Source organism: Protomyctophum parallelum, assembly GCF_964188405.1.
Source record: "Protomyctophum parallelum genome assembly, chromosome: 13".
Lineage (NCBI taxonomy): Eukaryota > Metazoa > Chordata > Actinopteri > Myctophiformes > Myctophidae > Protomyctophum > Protomyctophum parallelum.
Window position 1 is genome coordinate 22,342,171 of NC_139708.1, and position 12,280 is coordinate 22,354,450.

The 12,280-nt window shown below is 46.5% G+C and overlaps 1 protein-coding gene across 1 annotated transcript; it reads right to left on the reverse strand.

Annotated features, from left to right (window-relative positions):
• Window positions 1-1,248: 1,248 nt before the first annotated feature.
• apol (apolipoprotein L) lies at window positions 1,249-6,705 on the reverse strand (the record flags this gene model as incomplete). The annotated part of the gene is made up of 5 exons (XM_083779009.1): window positions 6,585-6,705; window positions 6,185-6,245; window positions 3,370-3,966; window positions 3,108-3,227; window positions 1,249-1,810 (listed from the first exon to the last, which is right to left on the reverse strand). The coding sequence occupies exons 2-5, from the start codon at window positions 6,235-6,237 to the stop codon at window positions 1,249-1,251; spliced, it is 1,332 nt and encodes a 443-aa protein (XP_083635135.1). The 5' UTR covers window positions 6,238-6,245; window positions 6,585-6,705.
• Between the last annotated feature and the right edge of the window lie 5,575 nt (window positions 6,706-12,280).

A 12,280-nucleotide genomic window follows, 5' to 3' on the forward strand; every position in this document is an offset into this window, starting at 1 on the left:
TCGCTGCATGTTAAAAAACAAACTCACAATTATAATAAGAACATAGGCCTGGTTAGTGTTGTATAGTTAGTGAGTCAGTTCTCTGACTGTCGGTGTGTGTGTGTGTGTGTGTGTGTGTGTGTGTGTGTGTGTGTGCGTGTGTGTGTGTGTGTGTGTGTGTGTGTGTGTGTGGGGGGGGGGGGGCAGACAGCAGCGTGCTGCCGATCCGATTCACATTGGAAAAAAATAGAAGACCACATTAGCCTAATGAATGGCATCAGCGTGTTTGAAAGTCGGCCAGTCATATCATAGTTTTAAGCCAGCTCACCTGCACTCGCACTTGTTCACAAACATGACGGGCAGACTTTATAATAATGTATATTATTGATATTGATCACATGCATGGATGCCACACACAGAATAGTTTAACTCACTGGATAAACTCACTGGATTATAATTTCTTCAGACAAGAGGATCCCAGGCCTACGAGGTAGGCCTATAATTATTCACTTATGAATGTATAGGCTACTGTTCTTTATCGCGCAAACCAGTGTCGAGGGCCCATGCCCCCCTCCCTCTCTCTCTCCTCTCTCTCTCTCTCTCTCTCTCTCTCTCTCTCTCTCTCTCTCTCTCTCTCTCTCTCTTTTGCATTGACATATATCCAATATTTTAAATATCGGATATGTTTTACCTCTGCAAAGGTGTGAGTGAGCACCCGCCTTGGTCCAGAACTTAATTAAATAAATTATAATTATATTGCTTCAGCGGAGCACGCACCGTTGTACATAGTTTGTACATATATAGTAGCCTACAGTGGTAATATACAATGGTGCAAAAACGACATAACATAAAAGCCCTAACTGTCCTGCTCCTACATGTGTAGAATTATTAAATTAATAGAGTGCGGGCTATATTCATAGCAGTGACCGCGGCTGTAATTTCTTTCCAGCAATCATTTTTATTGTAATTTGTGAAGCCGCTATATAGTCTGCGGCTGCAAAGCCTTTTTTCTTTTTTTGACAGACGGATCTCAGACAAACTGCTGTCTGCTGAGTCATGCTTGAAGCCTTTTATGGTACGATATGGGGCGTGGATCTATGCAGATGAGGTTGTCGGTTGCTTTTCCGATCACTTTGCACCCGCTGCATTCAGTATGACATACACCTGCGATACGCCTGCGAACCTGTGGTACACACCACTCTCTGAATAACACGTCATCTCAACTTAGCTTGATCGGACGGATAAATACGATATCTGTTTCCGCCACCGTTACACTCTGGCGCATTTCGTTTTTGAAGAATCAGGACCAATGCCTTTTCCAACAGATGCAGCGTTTCCAATGATATTCCCTACACCCAGGACCACGTTCACTTTGTCCTCTGCCAGTGTGGTGTTTGCCTTATTGGACACCTCTTCTAGATATTCCTGGATGCTCTTCACATCTTCCATGAAACTGTGGAATACCTCATTGACTCTCTTCTGTTGTGTATTATTTACGGCGATCTCCGTGCCCGTGGTGACTGCACTGTTGACTCCACTGGTAACACCTAGCCCTACCCCGGTCAGGGTTAGAGCTAGGGACACTCCGGCTGTTACGGGGATCAGGGCCAGACCAACAATGGCGAGCACGCCTCCAACTGCCCCCACTGAGCTGCCTGCTACACTGGAGATCTGAGCACCCTTCTTCATCCGATCTAGATTCACAGCACTTTCCTCCAGTTCAGTTAGAAACTGCAACATTCCTGTTTGACGCGCGCTGAACTCCTTGATGAAGCCAGAGGAGGAATCATCATCCTGGAACAAGAACCCAACTCTCAAGTGCTGGTCCATCCTGACAAAGAATGGAGAACAAAGAATACAAAAGAAAATAAAGAGATTGAACATGATGTGCATTTTTGATCCCATAAGATCAAAGAGTTGCTGGAAATGTCCAGCTTTTTCCGAGTCTATACCGTCTACATTGATTGCTATTTCATCTCTGCCATAGCCTCCCACTGTGTCTGGAAAAACTATGTTTGGAAAAACTGTGTCTGGAAAAAAGGGATAGTGATTTTAACCCTAGGAACACTAAACCCGGGTGATCTTCACCCGGACAATTATGTTTGTGAGATTTTCATAATGTTGCTGATGTCTGAGATGCTCATGTGACATCATAGACGGTAGGTGTATTTCCCTGCTCACAATTTCACATCCCTGCTTTTTTCTACAGGCAGGTGTTTGGGTGATTTTCACCTGTGTTTAGTGATAGAGAGTAAAAAAAATCCCATACTCCCACAATGGACAATTATCACTGGACCATTCTCACATGTCCCAGGAATGGGTGGACCAAAGGAGAAGTTTCCAGCTCCATTATTTTTAAGGATGCACGATATATAATCGTATATAATGTCTACATAAAATGCTAAGTTACATAAATTGAGCCTATGCATACGCCTGTGGTTCTCGATCTCGAGGCAAGGGCAAGTGCTACAGCAAGTACTATGGGCTAAAATGGAGTCTGGTTTTCAGACTACGGCAGACTACAGTCTGCAGTTCTAATTGCTATGGGAAGTGCATTCCATTTTTTTGGGGGGGGAGTTTGGGGGGTTGGGGAATTTTGTCGAGATGTTTTCCTGTAGTTTCCTGTACTTCTAGCCGCAATGCATACTGGTAGGAATTATAAAAACCACACCCGTGTGAACTGAGTGGTGCAATTCCCCCCCCCCCCCACACCTCTTTTTCTCTCTCTCTCTCTCTCTCTCTCTCTCTCTCATTAACAGGCAACAGAGCATGCACTATCCCTCTCTGTTTCAGGCGACCCCTACTGGTACTAATAAGTCATATACTCGTGCTCATGACCAATGCCAAATGCCAAATGCCAATGCCACATAGGCGGACACGGACATTGCTGGTTGTAGGAGTGGTTGCACCACTCAAAAATAAATATTTCTGCACGCACGAGAGACTTGTTTTTATATAAATGTCATGTCAAGTACAGTCAAGTAGTTGATGTTTCAGGGGATTACATACAGTAACACCACCAATCTGACTGCATGGGCACCTTTTTACCAGCACACGTTTCTAGATAAAACTAGATTAACCATTTGACAGTGATGGATTATTGATAATTTCTGAGTGAGTAATACTACCTGATATCAGTGAGTTGTGTGATACGATGGAGCATATCCAGTATGTCAGCTTCAGACAAATCTGCAGGTAGTTGGACCAAGACTGTTGTATTCCTCATCTTCTGAAATTCTCTGACAGAGCTATATGAACGAGAAGCTTTGCTCAGTTTTGGAATATGTTGAACTGCATTGTGAAAATTTTATATTTGTATTTTTCACCATACAATAAGAAAACTAATTGAAAACCTGAATGCAGTTTGATCGTGATGAGTGCTTAACATACCATCTCTCCATCATGTCACAGATATCCTGTGTAATACTCATGTATTTGTCCAGATACACCGAATGCACTTCCACATTATGAAGGCTGGGAGAGAAGAAGCTACCAGCTTCTCTCTTAAACTGCAGGAGGAGTGGGCAGACCTGGATTGCAGCAGTGATGACAGCCTGAACACTCTTAAAGCTTGTCCCCTCTGGCAACTGTAAAACCTGGTTCTTCTCCACAAACACATGCAGAGAGGTCACCGCCAGGGTTTCCACAGCATCCGCAAACCTGTTCAGCGTCTCCAAGCCTTCTACAGTGTCCTTAAGAACCAAATCAAGCTCCTTCTCCAGCTCCTCACGTCTTCTATCTGAGGTCATCATGGTCATCTTGCTCTTCAAGTATTCTCCCAACGCCTTGCCTCTCTCGTTGGACTTGGTGACATGGTCAATGCACAGATTAATTCTATCTGCCCTCTCTTTGATGTCTTTCATCATGTTCTTTTCTGCTGTCCTCTCACACTTCCATCTTGAAAGTGACAGACAGAATTCTCTAACTGTTGCAATGTGACTGAGGGTGTCGGAGGTGTACTGGCTCAAAGTGTCCAGCAGTTCCTCTCTGTAACATCCAATGACAATATGACATTTCTTTAGGAAATCATTTTCAAAGGAGATACTGTAGGAAGTGGGAAAATGACATTTATCAGAGATTTCCCAAATAATGAGCTGCATGGGCAAGAACTGTTACTGAAATTGATAATTGAATGCCTCAATTCCTACAGTTCTAAGTGCTTATCAGGCCAGGGTGGCGGGTCCAGAGTTCAAATATAAAATGATTATTTTGGACCTAGATGCTGTGAAGATGTCTTCACGTTCCCACTGCATAAACCGTATCATGAAAAAAAAAAAAAAGGACAGCTTCTAGTGCTGTCAAGGACAGAAAGTAGTTTTCTCAGTAGACGTTCCCGCATAACTGATGATGAATCATGCGCACAGGTCTATACTCTCTATTTCAGCGATTCCATGACCTATGCTCTAGCTTAGCACCATAATGTCATGTTTATGAACTGAATATATGGGACCCGAATGGAAACAAGGCCGCAAGGACTTTTATTTTTTTCACATTTAAACCAATGTGTGTCCGTCTATTCAATAAATGAATCAAACCACCCTTCCCAAAATATCATCTTTTAACACAAAATTACTCATAATCAAATGCGCAGCATATATATATATTTTTTTTTTAACATTTTGATGCTATTGGGAAAGCAATGCATTTAGATATAATTACATTGCACGTTATGCGATACAGAAGGTTTATTTGTCATTATCGTTATTACTTAAATTAATTTATCTGTAGTCTGCTTGGTGAGGATTCACATTTCACTAGTGATCCTCGTGATCGAAAATGCGTCTGTGATCCATGTGCATATTTACAAAATGTATACAAATACTTCCCTCTGCTGTTGTCAAACTCTCACGTCAACTAAGAGAAGCAACCTTTATTTAGTAACATATGAGCTGTTAGTGCTTATATGCCAGTTGCCAGTTATTTACCTACATGTAGGTCTAGCATCTTGTACCCTATACTGGCACTGCAACGTGCACATTGTGGGTTTAGGGCTATAAGTTCATGTAAAAGAGAATAAAGATACAGTGCACTATAAACTATAATACTTTTAAAGTCCTGTATATATGAATATATTTACAGTCTATAGAACAGTATAAGGCCAGGGCATAGCAGCCACTTTGTGGTGCCACTCAAAAATAGGCCATTATATTTTCCCCATAGAGATTTCTAAAAAAAGATATCAATTATTTTCAATTAATCAATCAAGCCAGATTCTGTGAAAATAAAATTGTAATCCGCTACACAAACGATATTTATTAAATATAGTATATCATATAATGAAATATAAAAATTTATTTTTTCACAGAATCAAAGGTTTTATGGCCATGATTCACCATGCAGGAACCTGGATGGCTTGATGCTAGGCTTAATATAATCGATATAAATATTTTTTGAAATCCTCATTAGAAAAAATGAATGGTGTTAGAGGGCTAGCACCCCTCAAAAAAAGTAACATGCATTGCTTTATCAGGCCAACATCTATTCAAAACACACATGGAACACTTGTATAGTCTGGCCAATTGGTCTGGATATGTCATGTTCAGTTGTTGTCTCCACCAGGCCGAAGGCATGTGGGGAGAGTATGTTTTGCACTCCGTCCGTCCGTTTGTGTGTCTGTCCGTCCGTCCGTCCGTGTGTCCGTTAGTAGCTAATCTCGGCCACCGTTAACCCGGTCGATGGCAAATTTTGCACACACACTCCCTGGATGCCAACGATGAATCTCTGCCCCAAACTTTCCAGAACGGCCTGTTATAGCGCCACCAGGAGGCCGCTTTGTGCAAAACAAGTTTTTGCACAGTACACCTACAGATTTTGTCCAAACATCACGCAAATTGGTACACAGTCTCTCTAGAGCCATTCAACGAAACCGGTCTTTCAGATTTCTCAGACTCCATCCTGATTGGTTAAGATTGGCTTCCAAAGTTCACAGGAGTGCTCAGTTTCAAACAAAATGCTGCAAATCATGAACACATTGCGTGATTTCCGTGAAATTGTGCACCCACATTCCCACTAGGCCGAGGACGAAATGCCACATGAACAATTTCAACTCAGCCTCAAGGTGGCGCTATAACTGGCCGAAAAGTGTTTTTACCTCTAACTGCACGGATCTGTGGATAACTTTGTATGCCAACTCCCCTACATTCCTATCCTGGTGGAGACCTGTGCCCAGAAGGGCACTTTTTCTAGTTTCAGTCTGAAAACTTACCGTTGCAGAGCATGCTTGCACTTTTTGTCTTCAAATTGTGGCCCAATATCCATTTTATCAACTGTGAAGATAAAATAGAATTAAATAATGATCAATCTTTTGAAGACATCAGATGACATTTTTTCTCTACCTTCAGAATCAAATGGTAGGCGTAGGCTATTTTGTTTGCCATCGGCAATGGAAACAACACAGCAAAAGGACTTGTTTTGTTGCTATCCTTTTTTAGACCAATGAGTTTGACAGTAGCATACTCTGTTGCTGTTTTCACATTTATGTCTATCCAATCAATCAATCAAACAAACAAACAAACAAACACACAACATCTGTCCCTCCTTTCCTAAGACACTGACCATCACTCGAAACAACGACCCCCTACCCTCAGTCAGGCCTGTAGACTCACCTCTTTTAAAATAGCTCTATGGCGATCCCTTGCCCCAGCACATCTTAACTTCCTGGTATCACTCCACTACTATATTTCCTTGGATACTAGTGGTGTTATGCAGATGTGAAATGCTTACTTGTTTCACAGTAGTGTGGTGTGTGGTTACTGGTTGGTGTGTCAGCTGCAGTGGGGGAAGGCTTAAAGGTGGCACCTAGTGCAACAGGTTTGTGTGGAATGCATTGTGTTCCTTAGCTGTTTCTAATGTGCCTGATTGGCTGTGAGGCTGAGCAGTGGTGGAAAAGGTAGGCTACTTAGGTAGGGCACACCCGGTGTGCATTTCCGAACGCACCCTAGTAAAAGTATCAATACTGCAATATAGAAATATAAGTACAACTTAAGTGCAGAATTCAAAATATGCTTTAGTAAAAGTACAAAAGCATTATGCAGAATGTCCCATTTCAAGTTTCAAATATATAAAAAATATTTTGAAAATAGCAGATCTCACAATGCATCGAATTGCGACGCATTGTGAGTTTGTAGATCGGCTATTTTCAAATGGCCAAAATATATATAGGGCTGAAGTGGTTACTGCATATTTTGTAATAATAATCAAGTAACTAAAGTAACTCAAGTTTTCAAATAAATATAGTGTAGTAAAAGTACAATATTTGCCTCTGAGATGTAGTGGAGTAGATTGGAAAATACTCAAGTAAAGTACAAATAGCTCAACATTGTACTTAACTACAGAGCCTAGGCCTCACTCACACCTTTACAACAGACTGATGTATGCTTGTTGTATGAGATGTATAGCTGATGCAAGCTCGCAATGCATTTCCAATCACATGGTTTGACACAACATTTGTGTTGTATGAGGGGGAGGGGGGGCAGTCGAAACACAGTCGAAAGCCATACAACAGTAGTCCAAAATGTTGTATCAAACCATGTGACTTCCATTGGAAATGCATTGGGGCGGCCATGACACTTACATCTTGCTTACATCTAGCATGCATCAATGTTGTATGCTAGATCGAAAGGTGTTTCGACTGTCCCCCTCATACAACACAAATGTTGTGTCAAACCATGTGACTCCCAGTGGAAATGCAATGGGGCAAGATGTATCACACCCTTTGTATACAAGCATAGATCAGTCTGTTGTAAAGGTGTGAGTGAGGCCTTACAAATCCAGTAAATCAGGTTCATCCATTATCCCTCCCTGCAGTGAGGCAGTATGTGTGGCAGTGAGAGATGCCTGAAAAGGACCATAGGCTATATGAATATGATTTGTGTCTGTTTGATAATTGCATGGAAAGCTGTTTTAGTTGTATAATAAAAAGCTTTAATAATGAAAGCTTTCTAGTCATATTCCTTTGTTTCTGTTGGTGGCAAATTATACCGTACATGCTGGCTGCTCTGCCATATGTCTATGAGAGCTGTGTATACTGTAGCCATATGTATAGCAATTAAACAACTAGAGGAAGAATAATATTTAATAAGTTGAGTACAAAATACAGAATAGGCAAAATGTATAAAAACATTGGCATAAAACAGCAAAGGCAACCAAAAGTAAAATCTGTCCAGTCCATCCCAGGCCCATTCCCATCCTGTGCTGTCCTGTCCTGCCCTGATCCCAGCCAGTTTGTGCCCGCTCCAACAGTTCTCCTCATGCTCTTCTCATTTGAAGCTTCATTGTATTCTTTGTTTCACAACACTGGTATTTCCCTGCATGTTTTACACCACACTGCTCTGGTGGTGGTGGTGGTGGTGGTGGCACATTGCTAAAATAAGTGGATTAGATCGATTGGTCAAGATTGATCAAGTCTCCCAATACCACTGAAGCAAGCATAATCTGATTCAGCTTGCCTTCTTTGACCTGTAGGCTGGTTGTTCCAGGCACAACGATCACAGCTGGTCGTATTGGCATTGCAGTGAGAGAGAGAGGTCTACATTATCCTTTATATCTGTTCTGTCCTGTTCTTTAAAGGATCTCAGCCAGACAAGCGTGTGTGTGCCAAACCGACAGAGGACTCTAGTCATAATGAAGTCCAACTTGCAGTGGTTTTCCGCTGATGGCTCCGTGGCATGGGCCATGTCTCATCGAAGCAGATGGAACAGTTCGTAGGACACAATGCCAATAATGCTTCTGGGGTGACTTCTTCCAATGACACCATTTAATATTTGCCTGAGGGTGTAATTTCTGGTGGTGGTGCAGTGCACACCATATAGGTTGTAGAAATCAGTGTAAAGTCCAGTGTTACCTTTATCAACACACATGGCTTAAATGTTAGAGAATGGATGGATGGACAGAAGGATTTTAATAACAGTTATGTCCGTTAAGTAAGTGTGCATGAAGGCTTCCATAACAGACACCTTTATCATACAGTTATTAGACTGTAGGCTAAATGTATTATAGAATGCACTATATGTATGTACTATCCTAGTCGGCATATGAAGTACCTCTTTCCTAGATTTCACTGTAAGTGAAGGATAGCTGTAATATGTTCACCTTAATGACTGCAAACCTGGACATGTGAAAACACGACCTACACACACATAGGCATGCAAAGAGAGGCATGTACATCTGTGCTGTTCCCATGGAAACAGAGCATTAAGCGCATCTGTATTTCTTTCCCACTGATCTTCAAACAAGCTACACAGTCTTGGCACACTGATTCAGTTCTTTCTATGAACATGCAGGTCCCAGAGGGACAGGCCTGTCCAGCTGTCCGCCTGTCTGTCCGTCCGTCATTGGGAGTTGAGGCCAGACGTTCTAAATTAGAGTGTGAGGGAGCGAATCGCTGCTGTAAATTGAAAGCATTGATTCCTTGCATTCTTCACTTCACTGCTCTTGACTGGGAGAGGTGGAACGGGAGAAAGAAAGACACAAGCACAAGAAGACGGTATACTTTGAGTGACACACAGGCATGACAGTTATTGTATCAGCTCGGCTCAGTAAATTGCGTGTATGCATGCATTTTCCCAGATATGTACCGACGAGGACTGAGTAATACATACACAAAGGACAATCTTGACATTATGACAAACAAAATAAAATGACATTGTTCTACCGTATCTACCTTATAGGGAGAGGCAGAAAGAGAGTGCAAAGTAGACGCATATGAGGATAGAGTTGTTAGCGTGGATCATTCTCAGCTTGAGCTTGTTTGTCTGTTAGAAGAGGGAACATAAGCAGGAATAAAATCAAGAATGACAGCTTGCAAGTGAGAAGTGAGTAGCTGTCAGTTTGAGTCGCACACATACCTGTGTTTCTGCCCTGGGGCAACACAACAGCATACCCAATCACCTCAGCACTGTCTCCTTACAGTACAGGACAGTACAGCACCAATAACAGCACTTTATAGGCACTAAACTCACAGCTCACTCATCGGCAAATTATTGATTACGCAGACAACGTGTGTGTGTGTGTGTGTGTGTGTGTGTGTGTGTGTGTGTGTGTGTGTGTGTGTGTGTGTGTGTGTGTGTGTGTGTGTGTGTGTGTGTGTGTGTGGATAAGACTCTTGGCTGCGTGGTTAAAGGAGCATGGTGGAGTAGGTGATGGGTGGTATACATTGTGCGTGGTGGGGGGGGACATTGCAGAGACAGCCATGTCAGAACGCTCACTCAGCTCCACTCAGCTCAGAGCAGAGCAGCCACTTGGGGATCAGAGTGGGAACTCTGCTGACATGGCAGTGTCCTCACACACACACACACAGGCAGGCAGGCAGGCAGGCAGGCAGGCAGGCAGGCAGGCAGGCAGGCAGGCAGGCAGGCAGGCAGGCAGGCAGGCAGGCAGGCAGGCAGGCAGGCAGGCAGGCAGGCAGGCAGGCAGGCAGGCAGGCAGGCAGGCAGGCAGGCAGGCAGGCAGGCAGGCAGGCAGGCAGGCAGGCAGGCAGGCAGGCAGGCAGGCAGGCAGGCAGGCAGGCAGGCAGGCAGGCAGGCAGGCAGGCAGGCAGGCAGGCAGGCAGGCAGGCAGGCAGGCAGGCAGGCAGGCAGGCAGGCAGGCAGGCAGGCAGGCAGGCAGGCAGGCAGGCAGGCAGGCAGGCAGGCAGGCAGGCAGGCAGGCAGGCAGGCAGGCAGGCAGGCAGGCAGGCAGGCAGGCAGGCAGGCAGGCAGGCAGGCAGGCAGGCAGGCAGGCAGGCAGGCAGGCAGGCAGGCAGGCAGGCAGGCAGGCAGGCAGGCAGGCAGGCAGGCAGGCAGGCAGGCAGGCAGGCAGGCAGGCAGGCAGGCAGGCAGGCAGGCAGGCAGGCAGGCAGGCAGGCAGGCAGGCAGGCAGGCAGGCAGGCAGGCAGGCAGGCAGGCAGGCAGGCAGGCAGGCAGGCAGGCAGGCAGGCAGGCAGGCAGGCAGGCAGGCAGGCAGGCAGGCAGGCAGGCAGGCAGGCAGGCAGGCAGGCAGGCAGGCAGGCAGGCAGGCAGGCAGGCAGGCAGGCAGGCAGGCAGGCAGGCAGGCAGGCAGGCAGGCAGGCAGGCAGGCAGGCAGGCAGGCAGGCAGGCAGGCAGGCAGGCAGGCAGGCAGGCAGGCAGGCAGGCAGGCAGGCAGGCAGGCAGGCAGGCAGGCAGGCAGGCAGGCAGGCAGGCAGGCAGGCAGGCAGGCAGGCAGGCAGGCAGGCAGGCAGGCAGGCAGGCAGGCAGGCAGGCAGGCAGGCAGGCAGGCAGGCAGGCAGGCAGGCAGGCAGGCAGGCAGGCAGGCAGGCAGGCAGGCAGGCAGGCAGGCAGGCAGGCAGGCAGGCAGGCAGGCAGGCAGGCAGGCAGGCAGGCAGGCAGGCAGGCAGGCAGGCAGGCAGGCAGGCAGGCAGGCAGGCAGGCAGGCAGGCAGGCAGGCAGGCAGGCAGGCAGGCAGGCAGGCAGGCAGGCAGGCAGGCAGGCAGGCAGGCAGGCAGGCAGGCAGGCAGGCAGGCAGGCAGGCAGGCAGGCAGGCAGGCAGGCAGGCAGGCAGGCAGGCAGGCAGGCAGGCAGGCAGGCAGGCAGGCAGGCAGGCAGGCAGGCAGGCAGGCAGGCAGGCAGGCAGGCAGGCAGGCAGGCAGGCAGGCAGGCAGGCAGGCAGGCAGGCAGGCAGGCAGGCAGGCAGGCAGGCAGGCAGGCAGGCAGGCAGGCAGGCAGGCAGGCAGGCAGGCAGGCAGGCAGGCAGGCAGGCAGGCAGGCAGGCAGGCAGGCAGGCAGGCAGGCAGGCAGGCAGGCAGGCAGGCAGGCAGGCAGGCAGGCAGGCAGGCAGGCAGGCAGGCAGGCAGGCAGGCAGGCAGGCAGGCAGGCAGGCAGGCAGGCAGGCAGGCAGGCAGACAGACAGACAGACAGACAGACAGACAGACAGACAGACAGACAGACAGACAGACAGACAGACAGACAAAAGTAAAAGTACTTATTACTTTATGCAGAATGTCCCATATTTCAAAGTCAGCTGTTTACATCAGAAGCTAAATACAAAGGTTTTATGGATATTTTGTCAGCTATTGTAGCTTAGTTGTTAGTCCTATATGATAGTTTATCCCATTTAGAGGACGATTCTACAAATGTCTTCAGTTTTCTGATAAACCCATGTATCTAGTGGTTCTCAAACTATTTATTGTCAAGGACCACCAGAATTGACATGTAATTGGCCGCCGGCATAATCACGGACCGGCCGACGTAATCACGGACCGGCCGACGTAATCACGGACCGGCCGACCTAATCACGGACCGGCCGACGCACCTACGGACCTACTTACGAGCCGGTGCGTAGGTCG